Genomic DNA, 20,845 nt, shown 5'->3' with positions numbered 1-20,845 from the left:
CTGGCCTAAATTTTTTTTAAATACAGAAGAGTAAAAATTAGAAAATATCCTTCTCGGACTATTCCCTGAAGAACTTAAAAGAGTGTACTACAGGGATACTGCCACATTGATGTTCATAGCAGCACAATTCACAATTGCTAGACTGTGGAACCAACCCAGATGCCCTTCAATAGATGAATGGATAAAAAAATGTGGCATTTATACACCATGGAGTATTATGCAGCACTAAAAAATGACAAAATCATGGAATTTGCAGGGAAATGGAGCAGATTATGCTTAGTGAAGCTAGCCAATCCCTAAAAAACAAATACCAAATGTCTTCTTTGATATAATGAGAGCAACTAAGAACAGAGCAGGGAGGAAAAGCAGGAAGAAAAGATTAACATTAAACAGAGACATGAGGTGGGAGGGAAAGGGAAAGAAAAGGGAAATTGCATGGAAATGGAGGGATACAAAATTACATATAAGAGGTTGTGAGGGGAATGGGAAAATAAACAAGGAGAGAAATAATTACAGTAGATGGGGTAGAGAGAGAAGATGGGAGGGGAGGGGAGGGAGGATAGTAGAGGATAGGAAAGGTAGCAGAATACAACAGTTACTAATAGGGCATTATGTAAAAATGTGGATGTGTAACCGATGTGATTCTGCAATCTGTATTTGGGGTAAAAATGGGAGTTCATAACCCACTTGAATCTAATGTATGAAATACGATATGTCAAGAGCTTTGTAATGTTTTGAACAACCAATAAAAAAAGAAAAAAAAATTAGAAAATATTTTCTCCATGACCAACTTTAACATACTTAGAGTACTGACTTAAAAATTATTTTTATCTCATAGCCTTCTCTTTATAGAGCCTTATGTTCAGTGCAAGCCCACAGTCTTTATTTTTACTTCCCTCCTTCATCCCTCATCTCTACTCATTCTCCTCCCCTGCATTACTACCCACTCGATTGTGTTTATTATGCTCTAAATTCTGAAGTATCCTTGGAAAAACACCACTTTTTTTTTGTATTTTTGGTTAGTTTTTGGAAGTAGTGTTAACTATAAGTCTTCTTGCTAAATACTTCTTGAGGTTTCTGTACGTTATTACTCTGTCATTCCTTAATAAACATCCATTACATTTAACTTTTATTTCCCTAATGATAAACACCGGGGTTGCCTCCAGCTGTGTCACAATAAACAGTGTGGTACATATGTTCTTTTATGGACTTGAGCAAGAATTATTCTGGAACATAAATTCAGTTGTGTGGCATATATATAGGGCCAAGAGGCATAATCCCTTTTGGTTTCTGAATGGATTTACCAGTTTATAATCCTCCCCACTTCTCTGGTGGAAACGAATTTATATTTCACTACATCCTTTGCTAACACTTAATGGTATCAAATTTACTTTCTTCCTTTATATTGTGGTATGGAGGATTGAACTGAAGGCCTCTCAGTGTTAGGCAAGTGCTCTACCACTGAACTGCTTTTTTTTTTTTTAGTGGTAGGTGGACAAAATGCCTTTATTTTATTCATTCATTTGATGGCCCTTTATTTTACTCATTTATTTATATGCAATGCTGAAAATTGAACCCAGTGCCTCACACATGTAAGGCAAACACTCTACCACTGAGCCACAACCCCAGCCCTTATTCATTTATTTTTATGTGGTGCTGAGGATGGCACCCAGTGCCTCACATGTGCTAGGCAAGCGCTGTACCATTGAGCTACAACCTCAGCCCCACTGAAAGGCATTTTCATCATCATAATAAAATTATTATTTTATGCTGGGCATGATGGTGCCCTCCTGTAATCCCAGCGACTCCGGAAGCTGAGGCAGGTGGATTTCGAGATCCTGTCTCATTAAAAAAAAAAAAAAAAAAATTAACAAGGGGGCTGGGTATGTCGCTCAGTGGTGAAGTGTCCCTGGGTTCAATCCCTGGTACCAAAAAAATAAAAAATAAAAAAAATTTGTGACAGGTTCTCGATTTTGTGATCCTCCAGGTAGCTAGAATTACAGGGACATACCACTATGCACTGGGCTTTCTTTTTCTTTTGTTTTGTACTGGGGGTTGAAGCCAGGGCACGTTACACTGGGATATACCCCAGGTTCTTTTTATTTCTTACTTTCAGACAGTCTCAGCTTCCTGAGTCACTGGGATTACAGGTGTGGGCCATCACGCCTGGCTGCAGTTTTTTTTTTTTTTGAGATGTTATCTCAGTATGTTTCCCAGACTGGTTTTGAACTCCTAGGCTCAACTGTTCCTTTTCCCTCAACCTCCCAAGTAGCTGGGGCTACAGGTAGGTGCCATTACATCTGTTGTATTCAATTGTTTATCATACCACAAGATGCTACTACATTCAATTTTGAACACATCTGTTCACTATATCCTCATCTCCTTTAATTTTTACTCACTTGATCATCTCAGATAGTCCTAGTATAATCCATTCTACCTTCTTTGTTCATATTCTCCTCAGATTTGGAGTAGAGGAACTGGGACTCTGAAGAGTTAATATTACATAGCCCAAGACTGCCTGCCCTGGAGAGAAGCTTACTCATCAGCATCCGTAGACTCCATTTTAGAGTAGGACTATTGTCTGAGGAAGCTGCCCAGAAAAAACAGAGGTAATGTATGTGAGAGTGGTATACAAATGCTGTTAGCATATGCTTGCTTCTCTGATGGTCAAGCAGGATTTGGGTATGTCCCATGATAAACCTTGTATCACTGAACAGCACTATTGCCATCTATTTCTTTTTCTTTTTTTGTACTGGTGATTGAACTTAGGGGTGCTTGATCACTTAGCTCTATCTCTAGACATTTTTGTTTTTATTTTGAGACAGGGTCTCAATAAATTGTTCAGATTGGCCTCCAACTTGTGATCCTCCTGCCTCAGCCTCCCAAATACATGGGATTACAGGTGTGTGCCACCATGCCCAGCTGAAATTTTTTTAACGTTAAAAAAACCAAGTGCATTATAGTAGGTATTGTATGGGTGATTTATACAATATACAGACTCTAACAACATCACAATACTTCACACAAAACAGTCCTTGAGCATTAAAAAGACCAGACTATTTACCCTTCCCACATTGCTTTCAATCTCAACCAGATTGCTGTGGAAAGCTAAAGTTTCAGACTGTGGAGGGAAACTGTAAAATGCTTACAACAAGGAGCTATTTGTGGTATGCTGAAAGAAGACTGGGACCAATATGCACAGTTGATCCTGAGAGGTGACGGCACAGTCGAAAATACGAGCATATTTCAGTTGTTCAGCCAGCAAGAGTGGTTAAGAAAAAAGATTTCATGCTGTATATGTATATTTAATAATACCTATATATCTATATCTATATCTCCCCTTGTCCTCATGAAAGTCTAGACTATTTTGGCTGAGGATGTGGCTGGCGGGGAGAGAGAGTTCAAGCGCTTTTTCAGCTCAGTAGGGCAATAATGGCTACTCCATTATCAGCACACGACTGGCAGTGACTAGGAACTTCTGTTTCCTCCTCCCCCAACATCAAGATAAAGTGAAAGTAAACAGGCACTCTGGAAAATTACTAGTGTTCTTCCTCCTGAAGGCACATGAGAAGAGAGGACAGAAAATTTATTACCTTTCTTTCTTTCTTTCTTTCTTTTTTTTTTTTTTTCAGTTTTGCTTAGACTTAGCTTTCTGTTGCAGAACTCTTGGAAACAATTTTCTCTATTATCCTTTATCAGTAAGAACTTTTATGTTTGGCTTTTCTACTATGGTTGCTCTAAAAAGCAGAGGCATCCGAAAAGATTTTGTAATCTATCTTAATTTATATTTCTACAAGAAAATTATTATTATTATTATTTTTAAATAGAAATTACATATTTACCCATGTTTATTTATCTGAGGCAGTAACATGCTTTTACTGAGAGGAACCAGGCCATTTCCTGGTGCTCTTCCTGTCTTCAAACTTAAATACTACATAAATATTTCTGTTTGGGGCAATTTTATTTTGAACAGTAATGTGCCACCCTTAGAGAGGAGGCTAGGCAATCCACTTTGCAACAGGAGCCAAACACAAATTCAAGCAAAATTCTCTGCTTTCTTTAAAAATGAAACAAATACTGAAGTAAGAATGACATTATAGTGACTGATTTTAGCATTTGTCTTAATTTTTTTTTTTTTTTTTGGTACCAGGAATTGAACTCAGGGGCACTTGAGATCACTGAGCCACATCCCTAGCCCTATTTTGTATTTTATTTTGAGACAGGGTCTCACTGAGTTGCTTAGTGCCTCATTTTTGCTGAGGCAGGCTTTGAACTTGCCATCCTCTTGCCTCAGCCTCCCAAGCTGCTGGGATTACAGGTGTGTGCCACCCCCATCTCTTTTATAAAACTGATTTTCAAGGTCAGTTGGCATACTCATTCCCACAGGATTTGATTGTTGGGTGAAGTTTTGCATGGAAGTTTTTAAAGACTGGAACTTATGAAGCAGAAAAAGGTTTGATAAATAAGAATGTGAACCCTATGAGAAAAGGGGTATCCCCCTGCGCCCACCACTACCTTATCCCTGTGTAAAGAACAATACCTGGCACCTAGTGAATGCGTAATAAATATTTAAGTAAATGGAAGAAGTGTTTTGCCTATACAGAATTTAGCTATTCTCAAATACTTTTGAAGTCATTTACAAATAATTGCTTCTTATAACTTATTTTTTTGCCATTTTTTATACCTTTATTTATTTTTATGTGGTGCTGAAGATCAAGCCCAGTGCCTTGCATGTGCTAGGTGAGCGCTCTACTGCTAAGTCACAACCCCAGCGCCCTTATAACTTATTTTGAGGTTTACATATGTTCACTATAAGGCACCATTTCTTCTTGATAAGAGTTAAGGTTGTAGGCTGGGGTTGTGCCTCAGTGGTAAGATACCTGCCTAGCACATTTGGGGCATTGGGTTTGATCTTTAGCACCATATAAAAATATAATAATGGTATTGTGTCTGTCTCCAACTTAAAAAAAAAAAAGTTAAGGTCACATTTATCCCAGCCCCACCCCACCCTTTTGGTACTAGGGATTGAACCCAGGGGTACTTTACCATTGACCTGCATTCCCAACTCTCTCCCCCTTTCTTGTTTGAGACAAAGTTTTGCTTAATTGCTTAACTTGGGATCCTCCTGCCTCAGGCCTCATAAATTGTGAAGGCCCTATATCCAAATAAAAAATAAAAAGGGGCTGGGTGTGGTGGCGCACCTGTAATCTCAGCAGCTCAGGAGCCTGAGACAGGAGGATTGTGAGTTCAAAGCCAGCCTCAGCAATGGCGAGGAGCTAAGCAACTCAGTGGACCCTATCTCTAAATAAAATACAAAATATGGCTGGGGATGTGGCCAGTGGTTGAGTGCCCCTGAGTTCTATCCTTGGTACAAAAAAAAAAAAAAAAAAAAAAAAGTTTGGGTATGTATCACAGTGGTAAAGTACCCCTGGGTTCAATCCCCAGTATCAAAAAAAGAAAAAGAAAAAACAATGTGAAATAAAAACTTTTAATTTATAGTTCATTTAAACAGTTCCTTACAAAATATTTATTGAACACCTAAAACTGACTAAGCACATGTTGTGAGGGAGGCCATTGTGTGAGAATCAAATGGAGCTTGCCCTTAAGATGCTTGTGAAGGAGCTGGGTTCAGCGGCACATGCCTGTAATCCCAGTGGCTCAGGAGAGATGCTGAGGGAGGACGATCCCCAGTTCAAAGCCAGCCTCAACAACTAAGTGAGGCCCTAAGCAACTTAGAAAGACCCTGTCTCAAAATAAATAAAAATGGCTGGGGATGTGGCTCAGTGGAAGTGCCCCTGTGTTCAATCTCTGGTATTTAAAAAAAAAAAAATGTTTGTGAAGAATCTAACAGGACACAGACATGTGTTCTTAAGTATGAGAAAGGAGGAGAAAGGTGATCAGGAACCAGACTGAGCCCCAGGGAGGGAAAACAATGGCACATCAATGGCCTATTGGTATTATCATTATTAATTAGCAAAAAGAGGAAATACTTAATATTTGTTAAATGAATAATTTATCTCTTCCTCATAACTGAGCTTAAATCCTTGAGCCAAACCTAAAGAACCCCAAACAATAAATAATATAGTGTTTTAATGGATCAAAGGAAGAGATTGTCTCTCCATCAGGGAGGGTGGGAAAAATCCGGGGTCATGAAGGAGGTGGAATTGAAGAGCAACCTTCTAGGACCAAAGGATAAACTCCTGAACCACATTCCAAGCCCTTTTTATTTTAAGACAGGGTTTTGCTAAGTTGATTAGGACCTTGAACTTGGGATCCTTCTGCCTCGGCCTTTGGAGTTGCTGGTATTGCAGGTGTGCACCACCATGCAGGGCACTGGGACCATTTGTCTTTCCTACTCCAGGGGGAAACAAAAGCTACAAGCCTCTATTTTTTAGGAGATAGCAGAAGGATTAAAAAAAAAATTCTATAGACATAAAAAAACTGTTATTGAAAAAAAAAGATAGGCAGTTGATTAGATGTGTGGTTGGGGATGGGAGTCCAGGAAAGAACAAAACATGATTCCAGGTGCAAGCCTACATGACTGGGGAAATCTTAACAGGAATAAGGAAGGTGGCAGGTATAGCTGGTTTTGAGGAGGTGAGGGGAGTGAGGTTGAACTTTCAGTTGCAAAAGGGATAGCCAGTTGGGGATGTCTAGTAGGTAGCTGAAAACCTGGTGATATTATACAGAAGTTTGAGCAAAAGGTAATTTTATTTATTATTTATTTGGTGGGACTGGGGATTGAACCCAGAACCCCTATACAACTGAGCTATGTACCTAGCCCCCCCCCCCTTTTGTTTTTTTTTCAGTATTGGGGATTTAAAACAGAAGCACTTAACCACGAGTCACATTCCCCCTCCTTCCTTCCTTCCTTCCTCCCTCCCTCCCTCTCTCTCTCCTTTCCTTCCTTCCTTTTTATCTATTTATTTATTTATTTTGGGACAGAGCCTCACTACATTGCTAAGGCTGGCTTTGAACTTTTGATTCTCCTGCCTCAGCCTCGTGCTGCTAGGATTACAGGCATGTGCCACTGAAATCAGCCTCCTTTTTATTTTTTGAGACAGGGTCTCCCTAAGTTGCTCAGGCTGGCCTTGAATTTGCCATCCTCTTGCCTCAGTCTCCCAGAATTGCCAGGATTATAGGTATGCACCATTATGCCTGGTGGTGTTTTGCTTTAAAATAATGTATTTGAATAGATAATACTGCTGCATTTGGTAAAGTAAAAATTAATTCCCCTTCTTATTCCTGGTGGCCTGTTTTCTCACCCCAGAGGTAACCACTAATTCCAGTTTCTTGAGTATTATTCTAGAGATATTATGGATACATATGCTTTTTATGTCCCTGGGAGATTTTTGTATACTTGTTTAAAGGCTAGAGAAGACTTGTGTATCTTTGAGAAAGAAGGGAAAGGGTCAGAGAAACAGATGGAAGAAGCAAATTAGAAGAATTACTGAAGCAAGTTCTTAGAGGAGGTAGGAGGAGACAGAATCAGTGATGTCCTTATGTACTTTAAAAAGCAGAGTGCGGGGCTGGGAATATAGCTCAGTTGGTAGAGTGCTTTCCTCACATGCACAAAGCCCTGGTTCAATCCCCAGCACCACTCACACACACACACACACACACACACACACACACACACACACACTTAATAGTAATAATAAATAAACTAAAAAAAAAAATAAATAAAAAGCAGGGTGGACCCTTTTAGAACTATGAAGGGAAGATGGATGGCAATAAAGATTTCCGATGCTGTATCACTTTGATGGTCTGTTTCCTCAGTTTGGTGGTGGTAGAGATGCATTTTGAAGTAGATGGATTGCTTCAGGAGAATACAGAGAAGATATAAAAATAGTCACTGTGGACATGAGAAAATACCATGGAACTGTCAGATTGAAAAATCAAAAAGGTTTATTTTGATGATTTATAAAAGAAATATCACCATAGCAACTTAATTTATATTTACACATTAAAAATTAATTTACATAAATATATTCACATCATCTTACATTAAACATTTTCAGTTAAAACATTACAGGTAATCATAAACAAAACATAAACCAAATTTTAAACATAAATGCCCTCAGAGTATGCTCAATAACCACCATAGATGAATCAGGAAAAATAAGATTTCAGGAACAAACAGTACAGATGATTCCATAGGCCACAGGCCCTGTGGTCTTTAAAAAGCCACTTTCACTTATTTATTTTTATGGTGCTGGAAATTAAACCCAGGGTCTTATGAGTACTAGGCAAGCACTCTACCACTGAGCTATATTCCCAGCCCTAAAAGTCACTTTAAACTGTAACCAGAAGCTTACATGAAGCCAGCTGAAGAAAAAGAGATTTAAAATTTTTTTGTCTTATTTTAATGTAGTTAAAAAAATAATTTCAGAATTTATACTCTAATTCACATGAAATTAGTTTTAGTAAAGGATGCTATTATTTGTGGGATAGATTGGGCATCTCATTTTTTTTTTCCAGATTCCATGAGAGTAGATAGTCCAAAGTGTTGGGAAGGGGAAGTTTGAGACTGCATCAAGACCATAATTGTGGATCTCACTGCTCTTGTCTATTCAGGGCTTCATATACACATTAATAGCCCCAGAAGGAGAACACCATACAAAGACTTTGGCATTGGCTCTGACTTGGGTGCTGCCTCTGATAAATGCTGGGCACTCTGTCCCTGACGCCAGGGAGAGAATGCTTGGCAGCTGCCTGGGCATGCTTTGCTCAATTTAGGTGCCAGGCATAATTATACAGTGGCTAGCAGCTCTATGGAGATGCTGAAGTTTGAGACTAAGTGTCACAGAGAGCTAATAACAAATAGTTTTCATGAGAAAAGTGAACAAAAACAGGTGTTTACCAAAACCTGAGGTTATTATCTAGCTTGATAAGCAGTATAAGAGGGTTTATTTCATTTCATTCCCTTAAATGTGGCCCTTAACAATAAATAGAGTTCTCCTATTTCATGTCACCTGACTTGCAGCCAGGTATCTGAACCTAAAGTTTAAAGTCCTGCATATATATTAATTATTAAAAAGAGCAAATTTTCCTAATCTGGCAACTAGTGACACTTCATGATTACAAGCCTTAAAATTTAATACAAGTACATTTTTTAATATATAGAATGCTTACACATTAAAATATCAAAGGCACTTTTCAGGTTACATGATAAATAAAAGTACATTTATAGAAAGAGGATTATTTATTGTTTTCTTCAGTTTTTGTGTCCATGGTAATCACTGACAGCCCACTTCTGCACTTCGCCTTTGGCCAATAGTACAAAGAAAATGGCACCAAATACATTAATAGCAGCAGCGATACAAAAAACAATTTGCCATTCTCTAACAGTGTTCTATAGAGAAAAAAAGAAAAAAATGAAATGAAAAAATTTTGTGTCCAGTTTATAAAAAAGGTTGTATCACAAAATTGTTATGACAGCAACATTATTCATCAAAGATATGCTTGAAATAGCTCAAATGTTCATCAGCAGTAGGACTGTGGTGTGTAAGTTCAATGAAATATTATATAGCAATGAGAATGAATGAGCTACAATATGGATACATTTCACAAAGTGTTAAGCAAAAGAAGACAGAGTATATATGAAGTGATTCCATTTATATAAAGCTAAAAATCAGACAAAACTAATTTATGGTTAAAAGTCAGGAATAGTTCCTCTTGAAGGGGTGAGGGAGGAGTGGCAGGAATATCAAAGAGGCAAAATTCCCTTGCTGAGGGATCAATGATCTATTTATTGATTGGGGAATGGCTACACAGATATGTTAATGTTTTGAATATTGGTTCAGCTGTATAATTATGACTTGTGTATTTTAAAAATACATGTTATACTTCAATAAAAAAATTAAAAAAGCTTATATGGCATGCTCTTGAATCATGTGTTATTAGGCAAGTTATATTCTGCGTTCATCTCCCAAATTCTTAGGTGGGAGGTGTCTGGTGGATCAATCAAGTGGATCAATCAAGTCCTTCTTATCATAAGTTCAGAAGGACTCTGAAGTTCAGGTTTGAGGATTTGGGATGTTGCAGGGAGGTCCAACCAGTGTAAAAAGTTTTGACTGGCACAAAGTAGGGCATGCATGGGATTTGTCTACAAGAAATCAACAATTGTTCAATGTATAACCTAAAAAGTAGTATAAAAACATCAAAGTTACATAACTTTCTGGGTTATAGGACTACCTTTAACAACCAATTATAAAATTTTCATAATTTTAATCTAACCAGAGTGCTACTTTGCAGCATTGTAACAAACAAAAACTAAATAGTAGTACTGGCAATGTGGAAGAAAAGGTAAGGCACTATGGAAGTCATTTTATTTAGGAAAAAAGGAGAAACATGGAGAAAGAAAGGAGCTACCTGTGGCTATTATACTTGTGTGAGGTAAAAAATTTTAGAAATACATCATAAATTTTAGCAACTAAACTCAGTAACTAAAATTTAGCAACTAATTTTAGTACTAAAATTTAGATACGCTAATGATGTGTCAGCATTCTAGGGGAGAATCTAGTCAATAATTATATCTTGTACCAGAAAGAAATATTTAAGATAGTTTCTTAGGATTACCTAAGACAAATCTTTATGTGGGCTACCCTGATTTGTGATTTAAAATCAATCAACTGTACCAGAAATCTCATTTTTTTTTCTTTTCCTGTACTGGGGATTGAACCCAGGGTGCTCTGCACTGAGCTACATCCTCAGCCCTTTTTCATTTTGAGACAGAGTCCTTCTTGCTGGCCTGGTATTTGCAATCCTCCTGCCCCAGCCTCATGAGTTGCTGAGGTTACAGATGTGTGTTTTATTTTATGGATCTTGAACTCCTGAGCTCAATTAATCCCCTGCCTCAGTCTCCCAAGGAGCTGATACCATATAGTGTGTGCCACTACATCCAGCTATATCATCTTCAAAATCCAGCTCAGTTCCTACTTTACAAACACTCAGGATTTCAGTTCAGGAATCCATATTTCTCTAGCAGAAGTGCTAGAATTATCAACTATAATACATGGTATTATACATTGATAACTAAAACATGGTAGTGTGTAGATCTAAGTTCTTAGGTTGCCATATTGCTCTAAGAAGACAACATAAAACAGTTCTGGCATGTCCATATTGAGACACAGAACTTTAGAAAAAACTACTGCAACATGCAACATTCCTTTTTATTGAGAGGAAATAGTGATGTGAGGCACCAATTCACTTAAGTAAGGAATGAGAAATGGTGAAGAGTGGAGAACAGTGGTGAACACATATGTGTCTGAAATCAAGATATTTGGTAAGAAGGTTTTATGTACTGAAATTCAACAAATTAGATATGATATTGACTGGATCATAAAGCCAAACAGAAAGTTAGGTTTTCTTGAGAGGTTTAAGTTAGCCTATTGAAGAACTTATTCCACCAGCCTTAAGAAACTTTTTTTTTTTTTTTTTTTGGTATCAGGGATTGAACCCTGTGGCATTCAACCATTGGGCCACATCTCCAGCCCCCACCTCCCACGTGCCCCCCTTTAAATACTTTTTACTTGTAGTTGGACACAGTACCTTTATTTATTTATTTTTTACTTGGTGCTAAGGATAGAACCCAGTGCCTTACACATGCTAGGTGAGCGCTCTACCTCTGAGCACAACCCCAGCCTGCCAGCCCTTTTTTATATTTTATGTAGAGATAGGGTCTCACTGAGTTGCTCAGCACCTTGCTAAATTGCTGAGACTGACTTTGAATTCCCAAAATACTGGGATTATAGGCATATGCCACCGTGCTTGGCTTGAGATACGTTTAAACTTTAGAAAGTAGGATTGGAAAGAGTAATGTTTCAAAAGGCTCTGTTGACTGAACTGGCCTCATGCTGCCCTCCAGCTTTAAGACCTAACCAACCCTGGCCCACTTGCCTCTCTGCACTTGGTGCCCTTGCCCAGGCCTATGTGTCAGACCCTTAACACCCACATGGCTTACTCCTGAGGGGCTCCTTCCCCACTGCTCCCCTCCTCTCTTGCAGTAGCATGCCACACAATCTTTTTTTTCTGTAGCATCTGTCAAACTGCATTTTAACTCTATGATTACATATAATCTGTAAATGTTGAGTTTTTCAGAAGTATAGGAGAAGTTTGTCATTTTGCCTTTGAATCTTTAATATCTAAAATGCTGATAAACACTCCAGAAATGCCTTTTGAGTAAATGTTCCACTGCTTCAGGGCTTATTGACTGACTCATAAGGCAGCACATTTTATAAAGTAACAGCTTTGAACAGAAAAATTTCCTAATGTCTCCTATAACTTCTCTCCATCTGTCTTTGTAGAACTACTGAGAATAAGTCACCATCTAGCCCTTCAAATACGTGAAGACACCCATCAGGTCTTCCCAAGTCTTTTGGCCCTTCAAACACTGTTGACTATTTCAACTGTTCCTCCTTCATTCTCACATTATTTCATGACACCTCACTCACCCTGATGGGTCCCTTTTTTGAATCATTTTATTTTGCCAATTTTTATTTGTTTTATTTTATACATAAATTACTTATATGGTAAACTACCACAGCTTTTAATACTGTGTGGTTTTGACCACAGGATTATCATTTAACTTAGTTATACTGTTCTAAAACCCAAAGAGTATCCTTTAAAAATATATACTTTCTCATTCATTAAGGCTTATAGATTTTGTTGCCATAAAGAATTTCTTAAGAATACATATTCAAGAGCTGGAGCTGGGGCTGGGGATGTGGCTCAAGCTGTAGCGCGCTCGCCTGGCATGCGTGCGGTTCGATCCTCAGCACCACATACAAACAAAGATGTTGTGTCTGCCAATAACTAAAAAATAAATATTAAAAAACTCTAACTCACTCTCTCTTTAAAAAAAAAAAAAAAGAGCTGGAGCTGTAGATCAGTGGTAAAACACCTGCTTAGAACACATGAGGCCTGAGTTCAATCACTAACACCACAAAGAAAAGAAATGAAATAAACATTCAGAACTCTACCATTAAAATATACTCAACTCTGATACAAATGCATAATTCCCAAATCTTTTCAGTTTATAAGCAAAATGTCTACTTACATCAGGGGTCAGGCTTTTAGCAATGACAGGCCCAACCATTCCTGGAATAGTGGCAAATGTATTCGTGATGCCCAGGAGGATACCAGCATACCTGGGGATACATTTTCATAAAGGTTTATTACTATGTTACACATTGAAGCAGCTTTTTTCAACAGATTGCTATTCTACTGTCAGGTTGCTTTCTTATGAAATTTTATGTTTCAAAGAAATGATTTACTAAACTAGGATTTTATATTCAGCTGATGGAAAACTTGCATTTCAATAGTTAATTAACATTCTAACATTACATAGAGGAATACAACCAGTGAAATTATCCTTTTTATCCTGATGCAGAATAGTGCTGACATATGATTTCTATAATCACTGTATCTAGATAGGAAGTTTTGTGTGTCTAGCTTATTATTACTATTTTTTTTTTTTTTTGGTACTGGGGATTAAACTCTGGGCCTCATTTGATATTATGCCAACTTTCCACCACGGAGCTACATCTGCAGGCGCTGTTTTTTGGTTCTGAGGATTGAACCCAGGGGCACTTTACCACTGAGCCAAATCTCCACCCTTTTTATTTTGAGACAGGGTCTTGCTAAGTTGCTGAGGCTGGCTTTGAATTTGTGATCCTTCTGCCTCAACCCCCTAAATTGCTGCGATTACATGTGTGTGCCAGTATACCTGGCTTAGATAGAAATCTAAAGAATTTCTGCTTGTATTTGAAAAATGGTAATGTCCTGTTGATTTTTTCAATTTATAATATATAAGGAATGTATGTAAACTAAAAAAGTCTATTATGGCCAAGATATTCAGGAAGTACCATCTTAAGAAGAATGAAGTACTTATCATTTTCTATAAAGAAATCTTGTTAGACTGATTATCAGAAATCTAAAGGTTTTTTTGGGGGGATACTGGGGATTGAAGATTGAACCCAGGGTTGCTATACCACTGGGGCACAATCCCAGCCCTTTTAATTTTTTAATTTTGAGACAGGTCTTGCTAAGTTGCTTAGAACCTCACTAAATTGTTGAGACTGGCCTAGAATTTGTAATCCTCCTGCCTCAGGCTCCTGAGCTACTAGGATTGCAGGCATGCACCACCACACTGGGCTAGGAACCTAAACACTTCTAACCTAGATCTACTAGGTGTGAGCTCATGCAAGTATGTAATAACAATCTGAGTTCACAAATATGTACATGTAATATGTCCAGTGGTCCTAATGGAGCACTCTCACACCCTATTAGGTGTACTAATAATTTTTTTTTTTTTGGTATTAGGGATTGAAACCGGGGGTGCTCTACCATTGAGCTACATCCCCAGCCCTTTTTATTTTTTATTTTGAGACAGTTGCTGAGACTGGCCTTGAATTTGTGATCCTCCTGCCTCAGCCTTCCAGGCCACTGGAATTATAGGCATGTGGCATGGCACCTGGCAAGGAAATCTTTTTCAATATAACATACATATGAAAAAATACACAAGCCACTAGTGTACAGTTTGCTGAATTTTCACAAAGCAAAGACAACAATGTCACTAACACCTAATCAAGAAATAGAACCTCAGAGAATAAACATTCTTAAGGACATTTTACATATAGTTGATCAGCATTCTCAGATTGTATAAAATTTAATTTGAATAGTCATGATTTTGTCAGGTCACTCCTCTTCTACTCAGGTACCTACAAGGATGGTCTAACATTTACTTTAAGAAGACTGCAGGCCAGGTGTGGTGACACATGCCTGTGATCGTAGTGGCTCTGGAGGCTGAGGCAGGAGGCTCATGAGTTCAAAACCAGCCTCAGCAAAAGTGAGGTGCTAAGCAACTCAGTGAGACCCAGTCTCTAAATAAAATACAAAATAAGGCTGGGGATGTGGCTCAATGGTAGAGCACCCCTAGGTTTAATCCCCAGTCCAAAAGAGAGAAAAGGCAAAAAAAAAAAAAAAAAAAAAAAAAAAAAAAGAGGATTAAAGTCTTTTGCCTGGATTTACCATGACCTGGCCCTGGCCCATCTATACAGCCTTATCCCTAGTACTGCACAATCACACCTTCAGATCATATCTGCCATGTTCATCTCTGCTATCTATTTTTGCTCATACTATAAATATGCTACCTAAAATCCACACTCCTTCCATCCTAACCCCTTGCTTGGTACTTCTCATACTGATCAGTCATATCAATATCTTTATGGTTTTAAAGTAATTGTCCTAATTTGAGTTTGCTGATTCTGACTCCAGTCTCACTTCAAACTCATGCTTTATTTCCCTTAATTATATCTAGTGCCCAGTACAATGCAAGTGCTTATTCAATACATGTTACTAATGAATGGTGGCATGTGACCTACAGCACAGAGTCATGGGGCCCGGACAACACTGAATGTGGGAGCTTTGATCCATGCAGAGTAGTCCTCCTTTCCCCCTGGGAATGGACTCCATGGGTGCAAATTTCTGATCAGGAATTTTATATGACTAGAAGACCCTGTCTCAAAATAAAAATAAAAGGGGCTGGAGTTGAATGTGGTACATGCCTATAATTCCAGTGGCTTGGGAGGCTGAGGCAGGAGGTTCACAAATTCAGAGACAACCTCAGTAATTCAGTAAGGCCCTAAGCAACATAGGAAGACCCTGTCTCAAAATTAAAAATATAAAAGGGCTGGGGATGTTTCTCAGTGGTTAAGTTCCCCTGTATTCAATCCCTCGTATGAAAAAAAAAAAAAAAAGGTGGGGGGGGGAGGGTGGCCAGGATGTAGCTTAGTGGCAGAGCACCTGGATAATCCTCAGTACTGCAAGTAACAACAATAACAAAACCAATCTGTGGGTATCATCTAGTTCATTTAAAAAAGTTGCTGTCATTACCCTCTCTCTCTTTTGGTACATGGGATTGAAACCAGGGGTGCTATACTACTGAACTACTTTTCTAGTCCATTTTAATTTTTTATTTTGAGACAGGGTCTTGCTCTGGGCTTGAACTTGTGATCTTCCTGCTGTAGCCTCCCAAGTAGCTGGGATTATTGATGTGCACCATTCCTGACTTGCTGTCTTTTTTTGATTGAAGATACTGAGATGTTTGTCTTGTACATATTCCTAAATTTTGGATTTTATAGGTTACATCCCTGAAGTATCATTTAACATAATCCCCTCCCCTTTTATTTTGATATTGGGGATTGAATTCAGAGGCACTCAACCACTGAGCCACATCCCCAACCCTTTTTTGTAATTAATTAATTAATTATTTTTTTTTCCTTTTTGTATTTAATTTAGAGACAGGGTCTCACTGAGTTGCTTAGTGCCTCGATAAATTACTGAGGCTGGCTTTGAACTTGTGATCCTCCTGCCTCAGCCTCCAGAGTTACTGGGATTATAGGTGTGCAACATTTAACATGATTTTTTTATGTCCCCTGTGTTTCAGCACACTGGAGGGATGTAGCCCTGTAGATGCTAGAGGACTCATTAGATTTAGGTTTGATATTCTGGCAAAGTGATAGAGGAGTTTGGTTAAAAAAGTTACTTAAGGGGTTGGGGTTGTAGCTCAATGGTAGAACGCTTGCTTAGTACATATGAGGCACTGGGTTTGATTCTCAGCACACATAAAATAGATAAATAAAACAAAGGTATATAAAAAAAGTACTTAAGCACATAAATGGCATTTATTAATTTATTTTTCATAATGGTTACCTAGACATATACAAAGTCTAATCACAGCTTTCAATTTCTTTTGAAAGAATAAGTGTTATTATAAAATAAAATTTTGGTTGAAAGTAGTTTGTTGTTTTATTCACTCATATAGTCCTTTTTTAAAAATATTTTTTTTTTAGTTGTAGATGGACACAATACCTTTATTTTATGTGGTGCTAGGGATCGAACCCAATGCCTCATACATGCTAGGGAAGTGTAGTCTTATTGTGGGATAAAGCAATTTCTATTAGGGATTTGGATCTTCAATACCTAGGCTACAGACTATTATCTGAAATCCCTTTCCACATTTTGAATGGGAAGGTGCCTAAATTAAAAAATCCTAGCCAGGCATGGTGGTGCATGCCTGTAATCCCAGCAACTTGGGAAGCTGATGTAAGAGGATCACAAGTTCAAGGCCAGCCTTAGTAACTTGGCAACCCTGTCACAAAATAAGAAATAAAATGGCTGAGGATGGGACTCAATGGTAGAATGACCCTTGGTTCAATTTCTAGGACAAAAAAAGATTCCTACTGAACCAAATTCAGTTATCTGTACACATCACGATTTTTTTTTAAAAAAACCATATATCCATACATAATACAATAACAAAACTACGAGGCACAGATTTTTTTGGCTTATCCCCTTTAGGGATCTTAAATTAACCAAGCTTGGCAGGCCCTGTCTCCTTCTCTCTTTTTTAAAAAAAACTATTAGCACCTTGGCAGTAGGAGGAATGTGTGATGTTGCCAGGTCTTTTTGGTGACAGATATTAAGTGCAGATGAATGCTGTGAAATTCTAAATGTCAGCACCAAGAAGCTCATTCAAGTATTTATATTACACTTGGCCAGGAAGGGCCATGAAAGATTGATGACTGCTTGGAAGAGAACATTGTTGTATGAACTCAGTCTGGATTCTGTGCTGTTGGAGTACTAGAATTCTGTGGCAATAACTGTTCAAAATCCTATCCTATAGGGTAAGTAACTTGGATATTTTTTTCTTCTCTGGCATCCACTTCCATTTTCTTTTGACAATAGCTCTAATTTTTATTTGATGATCTGATTTTCTTTCATTTCTAGTTCAAGAGAGCAGGGTTTCACCTGATTCTAGAATTTTGGATAGACTTTAGGAACCTGATGAATCCTAAACTATACTTCTGCTCCATGAAATAGAGTAGGTCAATTATTACCTTCCTTCAGGCTGGGTGGCTGCTGAAGTAACTTTATATTCTCTATAATTTTTACTTCTTATATTTATTTACTTAGTTTTATGATACACTTACATCAACTGAAGCAACCATGTATGTGTCTCTGCAATGAGTTCTTTCCCCTGAGTTTTCAAAACAACTACGAGGATCTCTAAACAACCAGTTCTTTAAGATTTTCCCATCTGTAGATTCAACCAAACACAAATCAAAAATATTTATGTTATGGGCTGGGGATGTGGCTCAAGCGGTAGAGCGCTCGCCTGGTATGCGTGCGACCCGGGTTCGATCCTCAGCACCACATACCAACAAAGATGTTGTGTCCGCCGAGAACTAAAAAAAAAATAAATAAATATTAAAAATTCTTAAAAAAAAAAAAAATTATGTTTTTTGCTCTTTCTGATGGATTATTCAGGAGAAATTTTTAGAATTAGTTTATTTGTATGTGTATTTTAAAAGTTTTTAGTGATGCTTCCCAGATTTTCCTTGAGGAAGAATTACCAAATTATGCTTCAACAAGTCTGTGACTGGTTATTTTCTTTAATTTTTGTCCAAACTGGACTCAAGCACCCTTTAGGCTTTTTAAATTTAATTTAATTTTAGTTGTAGTTGGACACAATACCTTTATTTATTTATTTTTATGTGGTGCTGAGGATTGAACCCAGCGCCTTGCACGTATCTGGTGAGCACTCTATTGCTGAGCCACAACCCCAACCCCTCAAAAATATTTTTAAAAATTCTGAACATGTACATTTTTTCTTGTCATTATTCCCTAAATAATACAGTATTAAAGCAATTACGTAGCATTTACATTATATTAAGTATGATAAGTTATCTAGAGATGATTTAAAGTATATGGGAGGGTGTAGGTTATATGCAAATACTATGCAGTTTTTTAAAATTTTTTAAAATATTGTTGTTTTAGTTGTAGTTGGACACAATACCTTTATTTCATTTATTTACTTTTATGTGGTGCTGAGGATTGAACCCAGGGCCTTGCACATGCTAGGTGAGCGCTCTACTGCTGAGCCACAACCCCAGCCCTATATAAGGGATTCTTTATTTTAGTTTTTTGGTCCGGGGGATTGAACCCAGGGGCACTTAACCGGTGAACCACATCCCTAGTCCTCTTCTTTTATATTTTTTGAGACAGGGTCTCATTAAGTTGCTTAGACTCTCACTAAATTGCTGAGGCTGGCTTAAACTTTCGTCCTCCTACCTCAGCCTCTGAAGCAACTGGGATTAGAGGCATGCACCATTATGCCCAGCTCTATATAAGAAATTTGAACTTCCTTGGATCTTAGTTGCCATGGGAGACCTGGAACCAATCCCTTGTAGATATTGAGGGACAACTGTAAGTGAGAGGCAACTTGAAAGATCCTTGGACTCTGGAGCTAGAAGACCTGATTTTAAGTCTTAAGTCTACCACTGAGTTATATCCTTCTCCCTTTATGTTTTTGATTTTGAGACAGGGTCTGACTAAGTTTCCTAGGTTGGCCCTGGACTTGTAATCATCTTGCCTCAGCCTCCTGAGCAGCTGGAATTATAGGTATATGCCACCATACCTGGAAGTATGGATTCTAGTTCAGTAGGTCCATGTTGGGGCCTGAGATTCTACATTTCTTCTGAGTTCTCAGGTGATGTTGAGGACTCTGGTCCATGGACAAGACTAATAGGATGAGATTACTCTATATCCTCCTGGTTCTAACTTTCCATAATTCTAAAAGCTACATAACTGAACAGTATAATTTGTTTAAGAGAAATATTTTCAAGATTTGTTTCTTTGACTTAGTAGCATAAAAGAACCTATTTCAATTCTTTATTTACTATTTCCTTGAATCCATTTTGGGTAATTAGGTTTAGTTCCTTTTTTATAAATTTCAAATACATGCCCTTAGTCACTGTGCATCCACATTAGGAAAGTAGACATCTATCTGCCCTTTCTCCTATAGAGGTGGCTTCTTGTGCCTTTAGTCCTTAACTTGAAGGTTTGTTTATTATTTCAAATTATCTGATTTTTCATATATCACTAAATTTAGCAAAGTTGCCTTGAAATTACTTTGCTTTCCAAATATTCTTTTCCTTCATTGTTATCTATCTATTTATTTAGTTGGATACAATACCTTTATTTTATTTATTTATTTTTATGTGGTGTTGAGGATTGAACCCAGGGCCTTGCACTTGCTAGGCAAGTGCTCTATACTGAGCCACAACCCCAGACCCTCCCTATTATTTTAAGCTTCTTGAGCTCATATTTCATCTACATGTACACTCAATAAATAACAAACATTTATCTGTGGACAGAGGTGATGGTAGTTAAAAGTTTAAATTTAAAAACAACTGCATAGCCCCTGATTGAACCCAGGGGCACTTAACCACTAAGAAAACCCCCCCCAGACCATTTTTGCATTTTATTTAGAGACAGGGTCTCATTTATTTGCTTAGTGCCTTGCTAAATTGCTGAAGTTGGCTTTGAACTTGTGATCCTCTTGCCTCAGCTTCCTGAGCCGATAGGATTACAGACGTGTGCCACCATGCCTGGCTTACAACGGTAAATCTTATGTTATTTATGTTTTACCATGATTTAAAAAAAGAATTTAAAGTCAATCACAGCAACTCTTTATACTTGTACTCACGAAGGTGCAATATCCAGATGGTTGATGCTAAATCCAGAAGAGCAAAAGCCTCCCAGTGTTGTTGATATAGTTAAGAATGCAACAGCCAAAGAATAATCACAGCCTATAAATCCAGCAGCTACCAGGAATACTGCAGGTCCAATCATTCCTGGAGTTAAAAAGTTATAAAAGAAAAAGCTCCCGCATTAATATTTGCTCTACCTTAAAATAGTGTAAATCTGAAATTCGACACTGCTGCCACCTAATGTAGAAACATTGAATTGCTTATAACACATGAGTGATGTATGAGTT

At 37.8% G+C, this 20,845-nt stretch overlaps 1 protein-coding gene across 4 annotated transcripts in view; it reads right to left on the bottom strand.

Annotated features, from left to right (window-relative positions):
- Positions 1 to 7,953: 7,953 nt before the first annotated feature.
- The window catches only part of Slc17a5 (solute carrier family 17 member 5), a 46,407-nt gene continuing 33,515 nt past the window's right edge, over positions 7,954 to 20,845 (bottom strand). For 2 of the 4 annotated variants that reach the window (XM_026391357.2, XM_077801773.1), the window contains 3 exons: positions 20,555 to 20,702; positions 13,061 to 13,151; positions 7,954 to 9,355 (listed from right to left, as the gene is read on the bottom strand). In XM_026391357.2, coding sequence (XP_026247142.1) covers positions 9,218 to 9,355; positions 13,061 to 13,151; positions 20,555 to 20,702 — 377 coding nt within the window. In that variant the 3' untranslated portion in view covers positions 7,954 to 9,217. The remainder of the gene's footprint in view (positions 9,356 to 13,060; positions 13,152 to 20,554; positions 20,703 to 20,845) is intronic. The other 2 variants (XM_026391353.2, XM_026391355.2) reach the window with 2 other exon arrangements.

Source organism: Urocitellus parryii, chromosome 8, assembly GCF_045843805.1.
Source record: "Urocitellus parryii isolate mUroPar1 chromosome 8, mUroPar1.hap1, whole genome shotgun sequence".
In the NCBI taxonomy this organism is placed as follows: domain Eukaryota; kingdom Metazoa; phylum Chordata; class Mammalia; order Rodentia; family Sciuridae; genus Urocitellus; species Urocitellus parryii.
Note: the sequence above shows the minus strand (reverse complement) of the source record. Positions and strands in the feature narration are given on the sequence as shown.